Source organism: Nomascus leucogenys, chromosome 19, assembly GCF_006542625.1.
Source record: "Nomascus leucogenys isolate Asia chromosome 19, Asia_NLE_v1, whole genome shotgun sequence".
NCBI lineage: Eukaryota > Metazoa > Chordata > Mammalia > Primates > Hylobatidae > Nomascus > Nomascus leucogenys.
The window spans coordinates 76,755,431-76,778,868 of record NC_044399.1 but is presented as its reverse complement, the minus strand read 5'-3'; the positions used below and the strand labels follow the sequence as shown (position 1 = coordinate 76,778,868).

At 55.1% G+C, this 23,438-nt stretch overlaps 1 protein-coding gene across 1 annotated transcript in view; it reads right to left on the bottom strand.

Annotated features, from left to right (window-relative positions):
• Positions 1 to 3,731: 3,731 nt before the first annotated feature.
• Positions 3,732 to 23,438, bottom strand: part of NXN (nucleoredoxin) — a 188,608-nt gene continuing 168,901 nt past the window's right edge. The window contains exons 2-8 of the mRNA XM_030800057.1: positions 19,260 to 19,377; positions 17,311 to 17,444; positions 16,022 to 16,122; positions 14,344 to 14,450; positions 7,159 to 7,338; positions 5,645 to 5,769; positions 3,732 to 4,096 (exon numbers count right to left, since the gene is read on the bottom strand). Coding sequence (XP_030655917.1) covers positions 3,914 to 4,096; positions 5,645 to 5,769; positions 7,159 to 7,338; positions 14,344 to 14,450; positions 16,022 to 16,122; positions 17,311 to 17,444; positions 19,260 to 19,377 — 948 coding nt within the window. The 3' untranslated portion in view covers positions 3,732 to 3,913. The remainder of the gene's footprint in view (positions 4,097 to 5,644; positions 5,770 to 7,158; positions 7,339 to 14,343; positions 14,451 to 16,021; positions 16,123 to 17,310; positions 17,445 to 19,259; positions 19,378 to 23,438) is intronic.

The following is a 23,438-nucleotide window of genomic DNA, read 5'->3' as shown; positions in this document are numbered from 1 at the left end:
GTGCTCTCGTCTGTTGGCAGCAGCAGTGAGGGGTGTAGCCAAGTGCCCACTCATTCAGGTGCTTCGGGGCAAACTGGAAAGATCCTTTGAGCTCACGGCCCCCTGCTCAGTGCTACTCCTGAACCTCCAGGCCTGTGTGCACAGCCACCCACAGCATGCACAACGCATGGGCCTGCCCGGGGCAATGGCACCGTCAACAGCGTGTGCCCTCGCTCAGGGCCCTCCCACTACCACGCTTCCCAGTGTGCAGGGTTCCTACACGTGTCCTCTCAGACCCTGCGTTTCCTCCCTAAGCTGCACGGTGCAACACCGTGTTAGGTCCCCCGGATCTGCTCCTGGGCCACATCCGGCTCCGTCTGTATTGTTGCTGAATTCAGTCCTCCTAGAACAAGGCAGCAGGAGGGGAGAACAGCTTTTCAGTATCTTTAATTAGGCAACAGGAAAAAACAAAGTCTGGCTGAAAATTCCTATTTGAAGCTTGGCTGATGCCAACACAGTACTCGTTGCCTGCGTTCTGATAAGTGATGGCCGTTGATTTCAAGGACGTACCAAGGGGCGAAAAGCAAGAGCAAGAAGTTACCTCGCTCTGGAAAAGCAGCTGGTTTTCATCTGCTGTACATGCCGGTCCCAAACATGCCCTTTTCTCTTTTTTTAATTTTTTTTTCCCTACTAGGAATTCAATGTGGAAAACATACCCTTTTTCTTAAACAGATTTTTAATGCTGGGGAGACAGATTAAAAAAAAAAAAAAAAAGGCTGGGTGCGGTGGCTCACACCTGTAATCCCAGCACTTTGGGAGGCCAAGGCAGGCAGATCACCTGAGGTCAGGAGTTCGAGACCAGCCTGGCCAACATGGTGAAACCCCGTCTCTATTAAAATAGAAAAATTAGCCAGGTGTGGAGGTGTCGCCTGTAATCTCAGCTACTTGGGAGACTGAGGCAGGAGAATCGCTTGAACCTGTGAGCTAGGATCGTGCCACTGCACTCTAGCTGGGGCGACAGAGCAAGACTCCGTCTCAAAAAAAAAAAAAAAAACCCTCATCGCTGTTGTGAGGATGGGTAGACGGGATCTGGAAGTCACCGTGGTAAACACAAATCTGGGAACCCCAGGGTGGCATTTTCACAGCCGCCCCCAGCCTCCACCTGCAGGGCCTGGTTTTCCTGGCTGCCGGAGGAAGCCCTTGAATATGCCACAGCTGGTGCTGAACCTGCTTCCAATTAGCAACAAGAATCTGAAGGTGGAGCTGCTTGGTGGGGATTATCCTGCCACCCACGTCGCCTGAATCCGTGACCTTTACCATCTCTCATGATCGATCCCTGACACTCAGAAGCGATTCTTCCCTAACGGTTTCCCACAAAGTAGTCACTGTATAAACCTGAACCTTTGGAGTAAACCTTCCCTACAGATCTTCAGGGAGCTACGGATCCACGGATCTTCAGGGAGCTACGGATCCACGATCTTCAGGGAGCTACGGATCCGTGGATCTTCAGGGAGCTACAGATCCACTCTAAAAGGGGAAATCTGGTGTCGAGAATCCAGCTGCAATGACAGGGCAACCCCCTTGCTGGACTTTGTTCCTTCTGCCCCAAAGGTAAGCAGCTGCTAAGAGAACCCACCTTTCCTCCGAGGCCATCGTGATGCATGGACAGAAATCCTGCCATCTCCCACATCCAGGTCAGCCACATTCATCCCACCCACCCCGACCCCTAAGGGAGACTCTGGCAGCGTTCCCAGAGAAACCCTGAGCCCTGGGACGAGCTGGGTTTAAGGGGCTCCCACACTTGCCCCATTCTTCACAAGGAGACCCGTGCGTGATTCCTCCTGTTTTCCCAACCAGCTTTCTCAGGCTTCAGAGGACTCGGCTCCCCTGGAGGGAGGAAATGGGCAAGAACATCCACAACAAGGATTCACCCTCCATCCAGGGCCAAGTCAAACCAGGAGAGACGGTGGCCAGGGCTCCGGGAGGGATCTGCCTCTGCCACTGTCGTCCAAATGAGCTTCCTGGCTACCGGAAACCAAGATGTGACAGATGCTACATCCTGGGGGTCTCAAAACTCCTGGGACACAGCTCCCAGCTACTAGGTATCCTTCACTGCCCACCCCGATAGGGCACAGGACCACAAGCAAAAAAGACTTTTGTCATTAAGGACAGCAAAGGCCCAGTGGTGGATAAGGTCCAGAGATGCCTGCTTTATTTCCTACTGGGTGATCACATTTCAGGCTGGTAACATCACATAACAAGTCTAATCGCCAACTAGTTGTACGCCTCTGAACTACAAGTCAACAATCCAATTCAGCAAGGAACAACAGTGTCAACAGCTCATTAGCGGGTTGGGACTGGATTTTCCAAATCAATGGTCTTGGTTGGCAGAGTGCTGACTGGGGCCAAGGGTAAGGCCCAGGGTGGTTTAAAATCCCTGACACCTGAGTGAGCGAGGCTAAAACGCTTGGCCGAAGCCGTTCATCCCCAATCCTGAGAACACTTGTTTCTCTTTCGGGCGTCAGGTCAGCCCAAATAAGAGGCCCACAACCTACCTGGGCTGATACAAGGTGACACAAGGCCCACTCGTGGCTGACGCGCCCTCCACCCTCACCCCATCCCGGGGCACAGCTCCTTCTGCTGGTGCTTAGGAAAAGGCCAGGCTTCTAGTAATTTCTCATCTTTGTAGTTCTGCTTTGAAAAGAAAAAGGGGCCGGGCACGGTGGCTCATGCCTGTAATCCCAGCACTTTGGGAGGCCGAGGTGGGTGGATCACCTGAGGTCAGGAGTTCAAGACCAGCCTGGCCAACATGGTGAAACCCCATCTCTACTAAAATACAAAAATTAGCCAGGTGCGGTGGTGCTCGCTTGTAATCCCAGCTACTCGGGAGGCTGAGGCAGGAGAATCACTTGAACCTTGGGGGTGGAGGTTGAAGTGAGCCAAGATGGAGCCACTGCACTCCAGCCTGGGTGACAGAGCGAGACTCCATCTCAAAAAAAAAGAAAATAAAAGGGAATGACAGGGGTGATCGAATGTGGGCGTGGGCACCTCAGCAGAGATCAGGGGCCTTGGGCACAGAGCTGGGTGGAGTCAGAGGTCTGTGCTGGTTCAGAGGTGCTCCTCCTAGGACTCAGGGCTAAGTTTCCTGGGAAGATGTCCAAAGAGAAGGATTCGTTAACAGAATTTCAAGATAGCGGGAGCTGTTTGTATGAGCAGGCAGAGACTTCAAGGTCAAGGAAGAAAAGAAAGGAATGAGGAGATCTCATCAGGAGGCGGGAGCTCCGTAAAAATAAGCCGTTACTATATGAACCATTATCTTATCTACATTTTTTTTCTCACCCAAAAAACCTCTACAAGCTTCCTTTTACATGTGGAGATCCCCTGCCTGCGAACACGAGTGGGCTGCTTTTCTCTCAGACCGAGAAGGACTGTGTCGCCTAGGAAAGGATGTCCTCACCCGCAGCTCTAGGCTGAGGCCCACTGAGGCCCAGGCCTTTCCCAGCTCAGCCTCCACACAGGTGTCAGCCTCGGTTCCCCTCTGGCTGTCCGGGGCTCTGTGTGTGCCGACACCAGAGTCAGAGCCCGAGCGGGACCCACTGGCCCTCCACGCTCACTCTGCCCCGGACACCCTGGCAGATCCTTCACCAAAAGCTAGTGACTTTGCGAGAGCGATGCAGCCCGGCTCTGGCCGGGCCCCCGGCCATCCCATGCTCCCAAACAGAGTCTCCAAACACGATGGATCCTGCCGCTGCTGATTCCGCACCCCAGGGTGCTGGCTGAGGAGTTTAATGCAGAAACAAGGCACCACAGAGAGGTTGGACACTTGGGTGGTGTGATTCAGGGCACGCTGGCTAAGTCCAAGGGCGGAAGGAAGGAGGGGGAGGAGGAGGAGAAGGCTGAGTTTTAAATAACGTCTCAGGAGGCCGGAGCCACGCTAGATGGGCTCCGGTTTGAGCTTCTCTGCTAGGAAGTCATTCACAAAGGCCTCCACAATGGCGGGGGTGATCTCCTCCACGTCCATCACGTACTTGGCCCGGGCTGACATGTCCAGGATGGTGAGCAAAGGGGCAGCCTCAGGCAGGTTGGTGTAATCTCGCAGGGAGTCAGTCATGTCATCCTGGAGTCATCATGAGGGAGAGAAAACCAAGAAGTTTTAAAGAAAGGAGGGGGAGAGTCCCCTGGGCCCAGTCTCCCCAGGTGTGGTAGCTCCCACGCCATGAAGAGCAGGCGTTCCCCAAGCAGGGGGCTCCCAGCATGGGAAGGAGGGAACTCTGCCCTGCCTTTTGGAGGAAGGGGCTGCTTTGTAAAATTCTCTCTTTGCATCCGCCCTGCAGCCCCTCATCCACTCTGAACCTTGCCTCCCTCCCCTGTGAAACAGGACAGCGACTGTGTTCCCAGCCAGAGAGTAAAGGAGACAGCCCAGGTGAAAGATGTGGCTCCGTGCCGGGCGTACAGAAAACCTGTAAATGCTCCTTCCAGACGTGACACCTCTCAAGGCCGCCCCCACCCGTGCCCGGCCCCTGCTGTGCTGCAGCCATCTTTTCTCAGAGCCATTCTGCAGGGGTCAGAGTTACTGCATGCGGTGCAGCCTCCCTGGGGCTGGGCTTGGTGTGCAGTGGCTGGTGCTGCCCCAAGGCAGGGCCTCTGAGCCTCTTTGTTCCCCTCCACCCCCGGGCTGAGCAGGTGACTGGAGCCACCTGGGAAGGACCCAGTTGCTGGGCAGGGCCAGGGGCTGAGGAGGTGATGAATGGGTGGCACAGGGTGTCTGGCTGCCGCCTGCCCCCTCCGTGCCTCTCCTGGGATCCAAACACAGCATGAAAGCAGCACAGGGCTCTGACCAACTGGAGGGACAGATGGGTGGACAGAGGGCAGGGGGCAGGGGTGGCCTCCACAAGTGTCTGTCGGTTGGTGGGGTGGGGTGGGGTGGGGAGGTGGCGGCGCAGGCGTGGAGGAGGCTCCCGGGCTGGAGGAGCTTAAGAACGAGAGCCTGCACCTGGGCTGAGTCACGGAGACGCCGTCTGCAGGGTGCAGGGTGCAGGGTTCCAGGCCCCGGATAACTGGGCACCTGCAGGAGGGCACTCTGCTGAGAGCCCCACTTTCCCACCTTGTGAAGAGTCTCCTGCCTGCTCCAGCCCTGCTGGAGACCTCAAAGGGACAGCCCGGGTGAAACACCTGTAATCCGGGAGCACCTCCACCGGGAGCGGCAGCAATTTCCAACCTCAGCACTCACCGGGCCAGCTGGGTGACTGCAGGTACAAGTGGCAGCCCCGGCCAGGATCCCTCTGAGGGATTGGCCCACTGCAGCCAGCGCAGGGGCACGAACCCAGCATTTTGTAAAGACTCAAGGGCCCGGTTGTGACCCAGCACAGAGGGAGGAGGTGTGGGTCACACTTTGCAGCCGCTCAGGCGGGAAGCAGCCCGGGGACGGCTCCCTGCTGACCTGAGGCTGCCGAGCCAGGACGGGAAGAGGAAGCAGCAGGGGAGGGAACGGTTTTCCATGGCCAATGGCTACCTTTCCTTGCCACGTTTGTCTGTGGGCTCTCTCAGAAGCACAGGCAGCCCTGACCCTGGGGTCCTTTCAGGCGGCCCTGGGGCCGGGATCACTCCTGTGCCAGAAGTCCCAGCTGAGCCAGCCCTGGGGGCCGAGCCTCTCCTCCACACTCACCTCCCCGGCTACGAAGAACAGAAGCGGTGCCTCCTCCTCTTTGGCTTTGTACTTGGCAATGATTTTCTCAGCTATGGGCTGAATCAGCTGCTTGGCCGCCTCGGACTCTCCGTCATCCTCAGAATCTGTGATTGGAGTTGGAGGGAGAAAAAGATGGGGAGAAACACTGGCTTGTCGAATAGAGCAGCACCCGCCGAGGAGGCCTGGAGCTGCAGAAACGCCTGCCTGAGCAGCCCCTGAATGGAAATGAATTTCGCCTGGATACAGGTCTTGCTTCCCGCATGCGTGGGTGTGTGTGCACATGCGTCCCAGCAGCAAAGCTCACAGTGCTCTCCTGCACCAGGCTCCCCAGGAGGAACCCGCCTCACTGAGCAGCTCTGCTGCCCCAGGTAGACAGTCTTCCCACCGAATTCCTCACAAACCCGCCTGGGAGGCTGAGCTTCCCCTAAGCCAGGACGTGAGGCGCCTGCTACTGTTTTTCTCAGCCACAGAATGAGAAGCCACAACCTCCGACCTCTGACTTCCTAGTGAAAATGGCAGAAGAAGTGGTGGTGAGCGGGAGGGGGTGAGGACTGTGGTTTGGTCAGCGGATTTTTTTGTTTTTTTTTTTTTTTGAGACAGAGTCTCGCTCTGTCACCAGGCTGGAGTGCAATGGTGCCATCTGGGCTCACTACAACCTCTGCCTCCCGGGTTCAAGCGATTCTCATGCCTCAGCCTCCCGAGTAGCTGGGATTACAGGCGTGAGCCACTGCACTCGGCTAATTTTTTTGTATTTTTAGTAGAGATGGGGCTTCACCATGTTGGTCTGCCTGGTCTCGAACTCCTGACCTCAGGTGATCCACCTGCCTTGGCCTCCCAAAGTGCTGGGATTACAGGCGTGAGCCACCGTGCCGGGCCTCGTACAGTGATTTTGAGTTGTTGGAGGGGAGCCACAAGTCCAAGGCAGAGGGCCAGGTTTTGCAAAAGGAACCAGGGTCATCCCATCAGACTGCAGGGAGCCTGGCGTGGATGCGCCTGTGTCCCCCTGGCCCGGCTGGGGAGTGACCCGCAGAGCTCAGACTGGGTGAGTTGGGAGACGGGGAGGTGCAGATGAGGACAAAGGAGCTAGGGCAGCCACTGGGCTGGAGCAGCTCTTCAGAGCACAGAGGATCCGCAGAAGCAGCCTTGGTGAGCCTCGGCCAGAGGGGCCCAGCCCCCGCAGCTGCTGTGTGTGCCACCCACCCTTTCCAACAATGGGTCTGCGCATGGGGGGCCCGAGGGCATCCTCCCAGCCTGACCTATTCTGCCCAGCCGGCAGCTGGGGAGCAGCTAGGAGGGAAAGTGCAGCTGCAGCTCCCATAGGGGCCAGCCATGAATAAATCATTGGGGTCAAAAGCAAGGCTTCTGGGAGAGACAAAGGCCCAGGCTTGCACCGCTGTGACAGAGAGAAGAGGCAGAGACAGGCTTCTCCCAAGTGAGGCCCCTCCTGTCCCGCCCCCCCCAGCCGCCACCCTCCAACCCCATAAGCTTCATACCTACAAAAAGGACGAGGCAGGGGCCCTCGTTGAGCTGCGCGGCGTTGGAGTCGGAGAGTTCCAGCACGGGCTTGGGGTGCCAGGGGAACTCCCGGCAGTCCTCGTCGTTCAGCACCTCCACCCGCCCCTGCCGCGTGATCACCTCGCCCTGCGGGTCCAGCACGATGAGCGTGGGGATGCCTGCAGGGAAGAGGGGGCGCTTGGCCGCTGGCCCGGGAGATGCAGGCCCTGCCTGGCGGGAGGCTCGCGGGGTCCAGCCCGGGGTCCCCCCCACCGTGGTGGAGCCCACCGAGGACCCGGTACAGGCTCACAATGAAGAGGCCAGGTCTAAAGTCACAGAGCCTGGGGAGAATCCAGGCCTGGCCAGGGGGAGCCATGGAACGCCCTCGGGTCAGCCTGTAACCTGTCACCTTTGCCTTTCAGCGCCTCAGGATCCTCAGCTGCAACCTGATGTGTTGTCGTTCCTACCTTATTCCGCTACGGACAGATCAGTGAGTTCACGCGGTTAAACAACTTACAGTTTGGGAGGCTGAGGTGGACGGATCACTTGAGGTGAGGAGTTTGAGACCATCCTGGCTAACATGGTGAAACCCCGTCTCTACTAAAAATACAAAAACTAGCTGGGTGTGATGGCAGGTGCCTGTAATCCCAGCTACTCGGGAGGCTGAGGCAGGAGAATCGCTCGAACTCGGGAGGTGGAGGTTGCAGTGAGCCAGGATTGCACCACTGCACTCCAGCCTGGACAACAGAGCAAGATTCTGTCTCTAAATAAATAAATAGAACTTAGCACAGGGTCGTGGCGCATCGGAGCAATCGCTCACTGCTGGCCTCCTAAAGGGGTCCCAAAGACACAGAAGACCCTCCCCAGCTGCAGGAGGTCAAACACGGAACAGGCAGTGCAGTGACCACACGGCGGACTTGCTGTGGCCACCGATGCAAGACGGGTCCTCGCCCGGCCACGGTGAGCGCAGGGCCAGTGCAGGGAGGAACCTGAGGCTGGCTGCACAGGAGACTTGAAGAGGAGGACAGCTGACTGCAGCCCCCGCCGTCTGCACCCCAGCTCCTCGCTCCCCAGGGCTGCAGCCCCCCCTCCCCCCCCCCCCCCCAGGCTGCAGCCCCCACCGTCTGCACCCCAGCTCCCCTCCTCCCCAGGGCTGCAGCCCCCACCGTCTGCACCCCAGCTCCCCGCTCCCCAGGGCTGCAGCCCCCACCGTCTGCACCCCGGCTCCCCTCCTCCCCAGGGCTGCAGCCGCCACCGTCTGCACCCCAGCTCCCCCCTCCCCAGGGCTGGGGAAGAAAAGTAACAGAAAGCTTGCTTGCAAACCACAAACTACGCAACCCCAACCAAAAAGCCTTCGATGAAAACTCAGAGAAAGCCCCACTGTGGTCAAGGTGCACGTGGGTTTTCTGTGTCTCTGTTCTTTTTACCCCACCCCCTGCAGCCTCTCCTCCAGCCAGGGCTACGCGCCCCCACCCACGGCCCACCCTTCGGGAACCTTTGTCTCTCCATTGGCAGCCGCTCCTCTCACACCCCATACGCTCCAGACGCCTCTCCTCCTGGGCTGCCCAGAGCCTGAATTTTATGTGAAAGCCAGAGCAATTTAATATTTATAGATTCCCAAGGATTCAGTCAGTAATTTCTCCTTCCCCCTGGGGGGGATGCCGAGGTACCAGACATACGGCCCTCGTGTTTCGTACCCTGCTGTGGCCACCAGCACAGCGGGCGTGCCTGCCTTCGAAAGGAATCAACGAATCAATTATGTTCACACCTACGAGACAAAGTGGCTGATGTGTCAGGGAGTGGGTCCAGAGAGAACGGGCTCTTGAGAACAGCCACTCCGACATCACACACACACACACACACACACACACACACACACACACACACACGCACACACACACACGCAGCCAGCTCTCCCTGGGGATTTTCGGATGTGCTCAGCGTGGACAGCGCCCCTGAGGAGCTGTGTGTGCTGCCGCACAAGAAACCCAGGCATTTCCAGCCACGTCCTCAGGGCTGCATTTTATCCCCTGAGGCCGGGGTCCATGCTCGCTGTGTCCATCCATGAGGCTCGGGGGCTGGTCTCGAGGCAGCAGCCCAAAGGGAAGCGGGGCCGGGGGCCACCACAGGGACAGCTGGCTGCACAGGAGCCTCCACATCACCACACACGCTTTTCAAAACCCCCCGGCAAGGTCCTTCCTCAGAGTTGGCTGTTTCTGAAATTGGGCGATTATGAGCACTGGGGTAAGCCAGAGCCCCGCGGCCGGCCTGCGTGGGCCCCAGTGTGGGATGCCGAGTGGGTCTGTGGAAGAGAAGCAGGCATGGGGGACGGGGAGGGAGGAGAAGCCAACCTGAAGGCGAAGCTGCCCATTTCCCGGCTCAGCGCCTGGGGCTCTCCGAGGGCCTCCTCCAAGGGGCCTTTTTCGTGACTGTGGCTGCAGCCTCTTTTGAGTCCGTGCCTGCGGGGCCCAGGACAGCGGGGCGAGGACACAGAGCCCCCATCTGGCTACTGAGGAGCACTCAGCGGCTTCCCCCGAGGAACGGCTCCTCGTAAGACGAGGTGTGCAGGGACGGGCCGTGTTGGGCCGTGTGACTGTCTGCATAAGCAGAAACCAACTTGGGCCCAAGGAACTCACTCGTATTTGGCCCCTGCACGGGGCAAAGCATCCATGTCTGCTGTGCCAGGCTGCCTCCCCTCAGCTGGTCCTGATGAGCTTGGCTTACAGCCCTGACGAGTGCACATCCCTCCAAAGATGAACCAGGGGCGGGAAACAGGGAACTGGCTTCTGCGGCCGTCTGCCCTGTGCTAGGCACGGCACAGATGGCACTGGCTAATCCTCATCACAGATGGGGCGGGCAGTACCGGGATCCCCGTTACAGATGGTCAGGGTGCCTCCCTCAGGTCACCCAGCCAGGCACTGGTTACAGTGGGAACAGGAACCCTGATCCGCCTGTTGCAGAAGCTGCTGCCCTTTCTGCCAGGCCGTGGATGCTTCTGGGGTCCTCACAGCACCTGCGATGGGGACTGTCTTAACCAGGGCGGGGGAAGTCCTGTACCTGCAGCTTTCTGCACCACCCACCTCCCTCTGCTCCTGGGGGAGAAGTCTGAGACCACAGTCACTTCCCTTTCTCCCCCTTCACACACTCCCTGTTCCCCCAGCCCTTGAAGCAGGTTCTCTGAAACACACACTTTTTTTTTTTTTTTTTTTTTTTTAGACGGAGTCTCCCTCTGTCGCCCAGGCTGGAGTCCAGTGGCGCAATCTCGGCTCACTGCAAGCTCCACCTCCCGGGTTCAAGCGATTCTCCTGCCTCAGCCTCCCAAGTAGCTGGGGTTACAGGTACACACCACCACACCCAGCTAATTTTTAGTAGAAACGGGGTTTCATCATGTTGGCCAGGATGGTCTTGAACTCCCGACCTCAGGTGATCCACCCACCTCGGCCCCCCAAAGTGCTGGGATTACAGGTGTGAGCCACCACGCCCAGTCCAAAATACAGACTTCCAACGAGAAAACAGGGTGAAAACTGTAACGGGAAATTTACAGGGAATGGCAAACTTCTACTCGATGCCATCATGCCAACGACTCCCATACCCACAGGGAGTCTCTGGAGGGAATGAAAAGGGAACAGCTCATCGCTGCTTTGCCTGAACTTGTTTCCCTGCATGGGTGGCTGGGACGCCTGGGGGAAAGTACAGTTGGGATTCCAAGGAAGATCCAAGCAAGTCAATTCCCTCTCTTTTTTTGTTTTTTGTTTTGGTGTTGTTTTTTGAGACAGAGTCTCACTCTATTGCCCAGGCTGGAATGCAATGGCGTGATCTTGGCTCACTGCAACCTCCGCCTCCCGAGTAGCTGGGACTACAGGCGTGCGCCACGACGCCTGGCTAATTTTTAATTTTTTTTGTAGAGATGTGGTCTCACCATGTTGCCCAGGCTGGTCTCAAACTCCTGGGCTCAAGTAATCCGCCTGCCTCAGCCTCCCAGTGTTGGAATTATAGGCACGAGCCACCGTATCTGGCCTCACTTGACTTTCAGGGTCTCATTTCCACAGCTGCCCAATGGAGAGAATGACAATTTCCTATCTTACTTGCTTATTGTGAGGAACAGACAAGATGTTAATGTAAAGTGGGTTTGTTTTGTTTTGTTTTTGAGATGGAGTCTTGTTCTTGTCCCCAGGCAGGAGCGTAATGGCACAACCTCGGCTCACTGCAACCTCCACCTCCCGGGTTCAAGTGATTCTCCCGCCTCAGCTTCCCAAGCAGCTGGGATTACAGGCGCCCACCACCACGCCCGGCTAATTTTTTCTATTTTTACTAGAGATGGGGTTTCACCATATTGTCCAGGCTGGTCTCGAACTTCTGGCCTCAGGTGATCCACCCACCTCAGCCTCCCTAAGTGCTGGAATAACAGGCGGGAACCACTGTGCCCAGCCAGTGTAAAATACTTTTTAGCAGAGTACCTGGTATATTGATATTGTAAGTATTCTATAAGTATTGGCTATTATTATAAATCAGCATATTTTTATTTTTTGAGACAGAGTCTCACTCTGCTGCCGAGGCTGGAGTGCAATGGTGCAACCTCGGCTCCCTGCAACCTCCGCCTCCTGGGTTCAAGAGATTATCTTGCTTCAGCCTCCCCAGTAGCTGGGATTACAGACACCTGCCACCACAACTGGCTAATTTTTTTATTTTTTGGTAGAGACGGGGTTTCGCCATGTTGGCCAAGCTCGTCTCAAACTCTTGACCTCAAGTGATCCGCCCACCTTGGCCTCCCAAACTGCTGGGATTACAGGTGTGAGTCACCGCACCCGGCCATTATATTCTTTTAATCATCCCTAAACTGATTATTTGGCTCATGAGAAGGCAGACGTGCGGAAAACTGGGAGCTTGCTCTAGTGAGATCGAGAGAGTCCTCTGTGATGGGCTGGAAGAAGTTAGCTAGAGAAGCAGAAAGCAGAGACATTGTCAAGACTGTGGTGACCATTCCGGCAACAGTGTGATGTCTGCCAAGGTGGGGTTGGCGCACTTTTGCTTCCACCATCCCAAGCTACCATCCTGGGCTTGGAACACGAACTCTAAGTTCCTAGAGAGGGCGCGGCCCCGAGTCCCCTGCTCTGTGACACGCGTGGAGCCTACAGACCCCTTTCACCATCTCCCTCAAAACACACAGAAGAGTCAACTCCAAACTCTCTTCTCTGAGGAGGAGCCTAGTTGCAAGTTTTTTTTTTTTTTTTGAGACGGAGTCTTGCTCTGTCGCCCAGGCTGGAGTGCAGTGGCACTATCTCGGCTCACTGCAAGCTCCACCTCCTGGGTTCACGCCATTCTCCTGCCTCAGCCTCCCGCGTAGCTGGGACTACAGGTGCCCGCCATCACGCCCGGCTAATTTTTTTTGTATTTTTAGTAGAGACGGGGTTTCAACATGTTAGCCAGGATGGTCTCGATCTCCTGACCTTGTGATCCACCCGCCTCGGCCTCCCAAAGTGCTGGGATTACAGGCTTGAGCCACCACGCCCGGCCCAGTTGCAAGTATTTAAAACCATCTCAAAGCCAGGTGCGCCGAGACTGTCCCACGGTTTAGTGTGGTGACTTTTCCACTGACAACGAGACAGGGAGTTTTGAAGGCGGTGGGGGCTGGGGCAAGGAAGCTGAAGGGGTCCAGGACCCTGGGAGGCAGAGAGGAGCGGGCAGGGCTGTGACCCAGCCTTCTCTGCATCTGGATGGCAACGTGATCTGAGGCAGCCAGGAGGAATTCCCCAAAGAGTGCTGGGAGCTGGGAGGAGCAATGGAAGGAAAAGCAGGTTCTAGAACAAGAGCTGGTGAGGACGCACCCGCAGGCAAAATATTACGTGATCATGAAAATGGTCCTTACGAAGACTGTAGCGACGTAGCAAATGTTTGCGCCACACTGTTTAGTAAAAACTGCCGAGCGCACAGTGCCGTGTGCATGTTACGAGTCTGTGAGTGGGGTGTACGTTACGAGTCTGTGAGTGGGGTGTACGTTACGAGTCTGTGAGTGGGGTGTACGTTACGAGTCTGTGAGTCGTGTGTACGTTACGAGTCAGTGTGAGTTCATATGCATGTGGGCAGGAACCAAAATGGACTCAGAAAAGTGAAAACAGTTGTGCTGCTGGGGCAGGAATGTGGGTGGGATGATAGCAAGATATCTGTCTACTTAACGTTTTCTTTAACGACAGCCTATTTAGCGCATTAACATCAGATGAAAATTAGAACTGAAGGGCCGTGGGGGTGAGACGGGATGACACACACCAACCAATGCCTGGGATCTGTTCCTCAGATCCTTCCGTTCCTCCCTCCTCCCAGCTCCCCCAAAACATTCCCCTACTTAGGAAAGGAGCCGGGTGCGGTGGCTCACACCTGTAATCCCGGCACTTTGGGAGCCTGAGGCAGGTGGATCACCTGAGGTCAGGAGGTGGAGACCAGCCTGGCCAACATGGTGAAACCCTGTCTGTACTAAAAATACAAAAATTAGCTGGGCATGGTGGTGGGCTCCTATAATGCCAGCTACTCGGCAGGCTGAGGCAGGAGAACTGCTTGAACCTGGGAGGCGGAGGTTGTAGTGAGCTGAGATCACACCACTGCACTCCAGCCTGGGTGACAGAGCGAGACTCCATCTTACAAAAAAAAAAAAGGAAAGAAATCCACCAAGCCGGGCAGTGAGAAGTAGCTGTCTTAGACAGTATTTAGTAGTAGTATTTTTTGAGACGGAGTCTCCCTCTGTTGCCCAGGCTGCAGTGCAATGGTGCAATCTCAGCTCACTGCAACCTCTGCCTCCTGGGTTCAAGCAATTCTACTGCCTCAGCCTCCTGAGTAGCTGGTACTACAGGTGCTCGCCACCACGCCCAGCTAATTTTTGTATTTTTAGTAGAGATGGGGTTTCGCCATGTTGTCCAAATGGTCTCACCCCTGACCTCAGGTGATCCGCCTGCCTCAGCCTCCCAAAGTGCTGGGGTTACAGTGTGAGCTGCCGTGCCCGGCCTGATAATACTTATTTTTTTTAAATGGTTTAGAATTCACACCATGAAAATTCTACACTGCTGAGAAACATGAGAGGAACATGAATATTCACGGAAATAATGATGCTCTTCTTAAAGGAAAGCCAAAGACGCAGTGAGCTCAGGTGAACAGGTTTCCAGGAGCCGCACGGAGCCGGGGCCTGGAGCGCCTACCTTGGATTCCGTACAGCCGGTTGAGGCGCGACCGCCGGGCCTCGTCAGTGTAGGGGATGGCGAGCCAGGGCATCTCACTGAAGTACTGTTTGAAGGACTCCTCCGACCTACAGAGAGACACACGCAGCGAGCAAGTCTCAATATCCCCACTGCACCAACACTGAACCCTCCTACCTCTGCCGAGTTCTGCCCAGGGACTCTGCGGAAGCCGGGGTTTCTAACCACTGTGCTCCTCAGGCACCAGGCTATGGGAGTGTGCTGTTCTACCCAGGCTGGTGTCCACCAAGAAGCAAAAGCCTCCACACAGCAGGTGGGTGCCGGCTAAGACGCCAGCCCACTTCAGCAGCTCCCATCCGGGCAACGTCTCTAGCTCAGGTCCAACTTCCCATTTCTCAGCACAGACAGGTCTTTCTTGCCTCAGAGCTTAGATGTACACAGCCACTGCATCCCCGTGGGAGTTCTAATCTGTGCACGGAACAGTGACTCATACGGGACCACAAATTTAAACCAACCATATGCCTATGATTCCACATGAAAAAAACCCTAGGAAAGGCACATCTACTCAAGCGGCAGGAGCGGATCAGGGGTTCCCTGGGGCTGGGTTTATGGGTGGAGACGGACCCAAGGAACCTACAGAGTGATGAAAATGTTCCGTGTCTTGTCTGTGAGGATGGTGGTTACGTGGTACGTACATTAGTCAGCTGAACTGTGTACCTTAAATGCATGCATTTTATAATATATACATTATGCCTCAATAAAGTTGATGCTTAAAACTTTAAAAAAGTGACTGTGGCCAGGTGCGGTGGCTCACGCCTGTAATCCAGCACTTTGGGAGGCCAAGGCGGGAGGATCACAAGGTCAGGAGATCGAGATCATCCTGGCTAACACAGCGAAACCCTGTCTCTACTAAAAATACAAAAAATTAGCCACGCATGATGGCGGGCACCTGTAGTCCCAGCTACTCGGGAGGCTGAGGCAGGAGAATGGCGTGAACCCAGGAGGTGGAGCTTGCAGTGAGCCGAGATGGCACCACTGCACTCCAGCCTGGGGGACAGAGCAAGACTCCGTCTCAAAAAAAAAACCAAAAAACAAAAAACAGCCATCCAAGACAGGTGTCTGATTACATTCGTCTCTGGCTCTTTTCCATCCTCCCCCTTCCTCCCCCTTCCCTGTCTCTTTGCCACAATCTAAGAAGCTGAGCAAATCAGAAAATACGTCCTAATCTCAAACAATCCAGGCCTGAATTGGGACAGCCCCCAGCATTTACAGCAAGAAGAGGTTTTCCTCAGCTCCCCTTCAGACAATTAAAGGCGTAAATGTGGCCGGGTGCGGTGGCTCGCGCCTGTAATCCCAGCACTCTGGAAGGCCAAGGTGGGCGCCTCATGAGGTCAAGAGTTCGAGACCAGCCTGGCCAACATGGTGAAACCCCATATCTACTAAAAATACAAAAATTAGCCGGGCATGGTGGCGCGCACCTGTAATTCCAGCTACTCAGGAGGATGAGGCAGGAGAATCGCTTGAACTCAGGAGGTGGAGGTTGCAGTGAGCTGAGATCACACCACTGCACTCCAGCCTGGGCAACAAGAGCAAGACTCTGTCTCAGAAGAAAAAAAAAAGAAAAGAAACGGATGTCAGCTACCTACAGAAAAGGGGCCCAGCACTTCACGGCACGACTGACCTGTCTGCACTAACGAAGATGATCTCGAAGTTCTGGCCTGCCTCCTTGATCTTCCGGTAGGATTCCACCAGGACCCGGGTGAGGCTGCGGCAGGGCGGACACTGAAAGACAGGACAGCAAGACCCGCTGCGTAACGCTGCTTCTCCACCTCCCAGCCACTCACCATCCGAGGCCGGGTTAGCAGGACTCAAGCAGGATTGGGACAGCAAAATCCCGTTCATGAAAGGGGTGGAAATGAGACGGGTGACGTGGCTACCCGGCAGGCTGAGGCCGGAAGATCGCTTGAGCCCAGAAGTTTGAGGCCAGCCTGGGCAACACAGCAAGACCTAGTCTCCTGAATGAGGGCAAACATAAACTTACCTCTCTCAGTGGTGGGCGTCTGGCACAAGCACCCGCATTGTCCCTGGGCAGTGTGAGAGCAGGTGGCATGAACTCATCACATGGATTAAGAGAAATATCCAGGCCAGGCGCAGTGGCTCACGCCTGTAACCCCAGCACTTTGGGAGGCCAAGGTGGGTGCATCACCTGAGCTCAGGAGTTCAAGACCAGCCTGACCAACATGGAGAAACCCCATCTCTACTAAAAATACAAAAATTAGCCAGGTTTGGTAGTGTGTGCCTGTAACCCCAGCTACTTCAAAGGCTGAGGCCGAAGAATCACTTGAACCCGAGAGACAGAGGGTGCAGTGAGTTGAGATCGTGCCACTGCATTCCAGCCTGGGCAACAGAGCAAGACTCTGTCTCAAAAAAAAAAAAAAAAAAAAAAGAGGGCCAGGCACGATGGTTCGATGGTTCATGCTTGTAATCCCAGCACTTTGGGAGGCCGAGGCGGGCAGATCACCTGAGGTCAGGAGTTCGAGACCAGCCTGGCCAACATGGCAAAACCCTGTCTCTATTAAAAATACAAAAATTAGTGAGGTGTGGTGGCATGCACCTGTAATCCCAGCTACTCGGGAGGCTGAGGCAGGAGAATCACTTGAACCCAGGAGGCAGAGGTTGCAGTGAACTGAGATCGCACCACTGCATTCTAGCCTGAGTAACAGAGTGAGACTCTGTCTCAGAAAAAAAAAAAAAGAGGACTATCGTTACAGATCAGTGAAAGAAGTCATTTCTTGCTGCTTTTTTCATTCATAATCATAAGCACTATTCAACCAGGCCTCGGGCACAGAACGCCAGAAGGCCGGGAAATTCCTGCCTGGGTATCTCACCCCCAGAAGCCAACCACAGCTGGGCCTGATGGGAACATCACTGCTTCCTTCTGTCTGAGCCAAAGGGGGTCCAAACACTCACCCAATGTGCAGAGAAATAGACGCCCACGTGAGATCCCTCCAGGCTGCTGCTCTCCAGTGACTGCCCGTTGTTTCTAAGCAAGGGCCCTGCAATGACTTCCCTGAAGGGTTTCGGTCCCCAGGGGAACTCCAGACCTGAAACAGAAAACAGATAGTAAAAGAGGGTTAAGACTCTTCTTGATGGCCTGGGACCCAGGGGACCTCAGAGCGGCAGGCGTGACAACGTAATCATCAAACTTGTGGACACACCCACAGCATCTGCGGCTAACACAGGAATCAAAGTAGAACCATACCCTGCCCTCCAAGCAACGGTTCCCAAACCTGGATGGTCACAAGGTCTGTCTTCCAGGGGCTGTTGAAAAGTACGAATGCCCAGGTCACATCCTGAGGCTGGAGACCCAGGGGCAACGCACAGATGTACATGCAAAACGAAACGGGCTCCCCAGGTAACTCTGATGAGGGGCTCGGTTTGGGAATCATTGCCGCAGGGCCTTGGGAATCAACCTGATACCCGGGATTGTGGATTCACATCCCAGCCGTCACATCCCAGTGGCTGTCAGCTCTGACTGTACTTGGAATCGGCTGGGGAGTTTTAAAATACCATGCTCCTGAGCCCCACGCCCACGGATTCTGATTCCATCGCTCTTGATGGGCTCAGGGAGCCAAGTGAGAATTTAAAACTAATAAAAGAAAAGAGTAAAACCCACCCAGCCCAGATGGCCGACGTTCTGATGACACCCAAGCTCCGGGGAGGGGAGTTGGTAATACGCTTCCTGCTCAACTGAACCATGTTTTATCACAGGGTGGTCCATGGACCCACGGCCTCAAAGTTGCCTGGGGGCTGGGGGCTGGGAAGGAGGAGCACAGACTGGTTGAAAAGGCAGGTGGTCGGGCCTCCCCAGAAACAAGAGGGATCCACAATGCTCTGGAGGTCGGGCTCGGGATCCGCACAGGGGCCAGTCTCCGCGGCTCAGCCCCACGATCCCAGCACTTTGGGAGGCCGAGGTGGGCAGACTGCTTGAGCTCAAGTTTTGAGACCAGCCTGGGCAGCCTAGGGAGACCCGGTCTCTACAAATAATAAAAAATTAGCTGGGTGTGGCGGTGCACGCCGGGAGTCCCAGCTACATGGGAGGATGAGCTGAGCTCAGGAGGTTGAGCTGCAGTGAACCGTGATCACGCCACAGCACTCGGCCTGGGCGAGAGGGAGATACTGTCTCAAGAAAAAAAGAAAAGGAAAAGCTTCACGCTTGGTTCCACCACGCCGTGGTTTTTACTAAGCGCAATTCTTTGAAGTAGGTGGCATTTTTACTGGGAAAATGTGTGAGCAGGGTTGGATCTTCTCACTGGATGGATGAAGTGAGGGGAGGAGATCTCACAGCCTGTTCTCACTGCCAGAGGGAAAGACGCCACGCGGACGGCCCTGAAGGGGGTGACTGGAGGAGCACGGCCCACGCGTGGCCAGCAAGACCAAGGCCTGCAGGGAGGGGCAGCTCCAAGCAACGAGGTGCACTCACCGCCAAGGCCAGGAGAGCGACGCAGGGGCTGGGACTTCGCTATGTCATATTTTAAAGAGGAAAAACCCCACTCAGCCTGCCTCTAACTGTGAAGGGGGCAGCCGCCACGGACGCAGAACTAGAGGCGGGGGTCTGAGCTCTCCGCTTTCCCACAGCCTCCGCAGCCCCCCAAACGGAGCTTCTTATGGCAGAGTCCATCTCTTTTGGCCCATGAATTAAAGCCCCTAGGAGGGACATTCTGATCCCTGTGAGAATCTTAAAACCATGTCCTAGGGAATACTATGATTTCACCAATACGACATTCTCTAGCCACGTAAACCCACGTATATCCATTTCACGAGTACTCTCTCTACCGGTGGGACAGAGATTAGGGTAGGAGCGTAGAGGAGGAGGGGCTGGGTAATAAAAGGACCATATGCACGTGCTGAGGTTTTACCTTCTGGGTCGTCTCGGATCACCAGCAGCCCGTTCCTGCACACAACCTTCCCAGTGGTGGCGTCGAGGAATATTAGCGATGGAATGTTGGAAATTCGGTATTTGTTCCAAAGTTTGAGCTGTATGAAGAAAAGCAAAAGAAGGTGGTTAAGTCCAAACCAGATTCATTGCAGAGTTCTTTTGAGCCCCTTAGGCCTGGAGGCTAGATGAACGGGCAAGCATTCAAGCGCACAGAAAAGGATAATGGATGCCACGTAGGGCTGCTGGGCAAAGGGGCACGTTAACTACAATCCCACTGCCCCTCGGGGTCTGCGACAGTGTGCGGGACTCCGAGGAGGGGGGTGATGGTCCCACTGGCCCCCACAGTCTGCAGCAGCGCAGGGGACTCTGAGGTGGAGGCTGATGGAGGACCACACTCATCCTGGAGAGTACTACCCTTCCACGTCTCTAGAAATCACAAAGATGAAGATGGATTCCACATCTTCAGAACACAATCAGACCACCAGGTGGTTAAGGAAGGAAGGGAAGGTTTTCACGAGAGCCTCGCCACCCTGGCAGGAGGCAACAGCAGCCGCTCTCCATGGCCCCTTCCCACCAAGGGAGGAGAGACGGGTTTTCCAACAGAAGCCACGGAGTTAGAATCTGCCCCCTCAGCCCTTCACCAGGTCCCTCAGCCCTTCACCAGCTCCCTGCACTTGAAATATCACAGTCGTCGTTACGTTCAGCCCACAAAGCACCAGGGAAGCAATGCCCAGGGCCAGCCCCAACCCTCCGCTCTCGGTGCCGCGTAAAATACGCTTCAGTCTACTGGCAGATTCTTGAGGTTGTCTGTGCACACGGTCAGAGGTCCAGGGTCTAAGAGGAATAAAGCTGACAAAATGTCAATGCAAAGCCCAGGGCTGGAAGCCGAGTGTGGGCGGCCTCCTCTGTTCACTCACTGCCATCAGGGTGAAGCCCCCTCTGTTTGCTCACTGCCGTCGGGGTGAAGCCCCCTCTGTTCGCTCACTGCCATCAGGGTGAAGCCCCCTCTGTTCGCTCACTGCCATCGGGGTGAAGCCCCTCTGTTTGCTCACTGCCTCGGGTGAAGCCCCTCTGTTGCTCACTGCCTCGGGTGAAGCCCCCTCTGTTTGCTCACTGCCGTCGGGGTGAAGCCTCCTCTGTTTGCTCACTGCCACCGGGGTGAACACCACACGGGCAGGTGACTGGGTGCTCTCAAACTTCCCCGCCAAGCCCAAAAAGCCACATAATTAAATGCAATGTCGGGGCCGGGCACGGTGGCTCACACCTGTAATCCCAGCACTTTGGGAGGCCGAGGCGGGGGCATCACGAGGTCAGGAGATCGAGACCATCCTGGCTAACATGGTGAAACCCCGTCTCTACTAAAAAATACAAAAAATTAGCCAGGCGTGGCGCGGTGCCTGTGGTCCCAGCTACTCGGGAGGCTGAGGCAAGAGAATTGCTTGAACCCTAGAGGTGGAGGTTGCAGTGAGCCGAGATCGCACCACTGCACTCCAGCCTGGGCGACAGAGCGAGACTCTGTCTCAAAAAAATAAATAAATAAAATAGATGCATTGTTGGGCTAGCAATGTTCCTCCAGAAAAGACAGAAACAGGGAAGCTGCAGAGTGCCCCACTGTTTAGGCCGTTCAGCTCTGAGCCTCCCTGCTGGGGGCTTGAGGGTCCCGGCAGGAAGGCTGGGCCCTTGGGCAGAACAGGGCAAGGATGTGTCACAGCAAAGCAGGCATGAGAAGGGCAGCAGCAGAGAGACGAGCAGAGAGAAGAGGGCATTGGCGGTGGGCTGAGGATTGTCCCGAGTTCCATCCAAGCAGTGAGGGGGAGGCCAGGGGATCTGCCACACGATGCTGGGCTTCCCTGTCTGTGGGGACCTGTATCTTGGCAGGAAGGACTGTGGGACCCCACTTCAAATGGGGTGGGCCCTGCCTTCAGTCTGCATGTTTTCCCAGCCCCACCTTTCTGGCGGGCTCACAAAACCAGCCCAGGACCTCACAACAATAACGATTCTGCACATCCAGTTTTTTGTTGTTTTTTTTTTAAACAGAGTCTCGCTCTGTTGCCCAGGCTGCAGTGCAGTGGCGTGATCTCGGCTCACTGTAACCTCCACCTCCCGGGTTCAAGCGATTCCCCTGCCTCAGCCTCCCGAGTAGCTGGGATTACAGGTGCGCGCCACCACGCCCCGCTAGTTTTTATATTTTTAGTAGAGACGGGGTTTCACCATGTTGGCCAGGCTGGTCTCGAACTCCTGACCTCAAGTGATCCACCCGCCTCAGCCTCCCAAAGTGCTGGGATTACAGGCATGAGCCACTGTGCCCAGCCTTTTTTTTTTTTTTTTAACGGAGTCTCACTCTGTCACCCAGGCTGGTGTGCAGTGGCATGATCTAGGCTCACTGCAATCTCCACCTCTAGGGTTCAAGCAATTCTCTTGCCTCAGCCTCCCAAGTAGCTGGGATTACAGGCACCCACCACCACGTCCGGCTAATTTTTGTATTTTCAGTAGAGATAGGGTTTCGCCATGTTGGCCAGGCTGGTCTGGAACTCCTGACCTCGTGATCCACCCGCCTCAGCCTCCCACAGTGCTGAGATTACAGGCGTGAGCCACCGTGCCCAGCCCCAGTTTTTAAATTCCAGGATTGCATCATTCCAGAGAAACTTGGTACAGAATTCAGATTAAACATCCTTAAGAGGTTCAACAACAGAACAAGACCATCCTGCCACTGGGATCAGCTTCGTAAGTTTGCTGTGCAAGGATTGAGCCAGGTTGATTTTTTTAAAATAGGAAGATTAAAATGATTGAATTTTTCTGGTTTAAAAAGTAATTCTTGGAGGAAAAAAATCATTGGAAAAAAGTTAGGAAACATAGCAAACCGCAAAAATTGAGATTAAAAATTACCCATGACTCACCACTTAGGAAAGCTTAGACCGTTTTATATTTCCACCAGTGGCAAATGAGAGAGCGCATTTCCTAGTGCCTTCACCAGCACTATAGCTGTCATTAATTTTTCCAGTTCGCTAAGGGGAAAAAATGACACGTCATTTTTGTTGCTTATCCTTTTTTTTGGTGGGGGTGGGGGGGCAGGGTGGTGGGGCAGACAGAGTCTCGCTCTGTCGCCCAGGCTGGAGTACAGTGGCGCGATCTTGGCTCACTGCAACCTCTGCCTCTCGGGTTCAACCAATTCTCTGCCCCAGCCTCCTGAGTAGCTGGGATTACAGGCATGCACTACCTCGCCTGGCTAATTTTTCTATTTTTAGTAGAGATGGGGTTTCACCACGTTGGCCAGGGTGGTCTCGAACTCCTGACCTCAGGTGATCCGCCGACCTCGGCCTCCCAAAGTGCTGGGATTACAGACATGAGCCACTGCGCTCAGACTTTTTTTTTTTTTTTTTTTTTAAGTTCTGGGATACATGTGCAGAATGTGCAGGTTTGTTACGTAGGAATACATGTGCCGTGGTGGTTTGCTGCACCCATCAATCTGTCATCAAGGTTTTAAGCCTCACATGCATTAGGTATTTCTCCTAACGCTATCCCTCCCCCCCCCCCCCCCCCCCCCCCCCCCCCCCCCCCCCCCCCCCCCCCCCCCCCCCCCCCCCCCCCCCCCTCGGCCCCCACCTGACAACAGGCCCCGGTGTGTGATGTTCCCCTCCCTGTGTCCACGTGTTCTCAATGTTCAACTCCCACTTATGAGTGAGAACCTGCTGTGTTTGGTTTTCTGTTCCTGTGTTAGTTTGCTGAGAATGATGGCTTCCAGCTTCATCCATGTCCCTGCAAAGGACATGATCTCATTGCTTTTTATGGCTGCATAGTATTCCATGGTGTTTATGTGCCACATTTTCTTCATCCAGTCTATCATTGATGGGCATTTGGGTTGGTTCCACGTCTTTGATATCGTAAATAGTGCTGCAATAAACATACGTGTGCATGTGTCTTTATAGAAGAATGATTTATAATCCTTTGGGTATATAGCCAGTCATGGGATGGCTGGGTCAAATGGTGTTTCTGGTTCTAGATCCCTGAGGAATCACCACACTGTCTTCCACAATGGTTGAACTAATTGACCCTCCCACCAACAGTGTCAGAGTTGCTCATCTTTGACTTACTGATGTGTAGGAGATACGCTGTTGTCAGCACCCTGTGCTTTACCCTGCTACGTTTTATAACTGGTGAG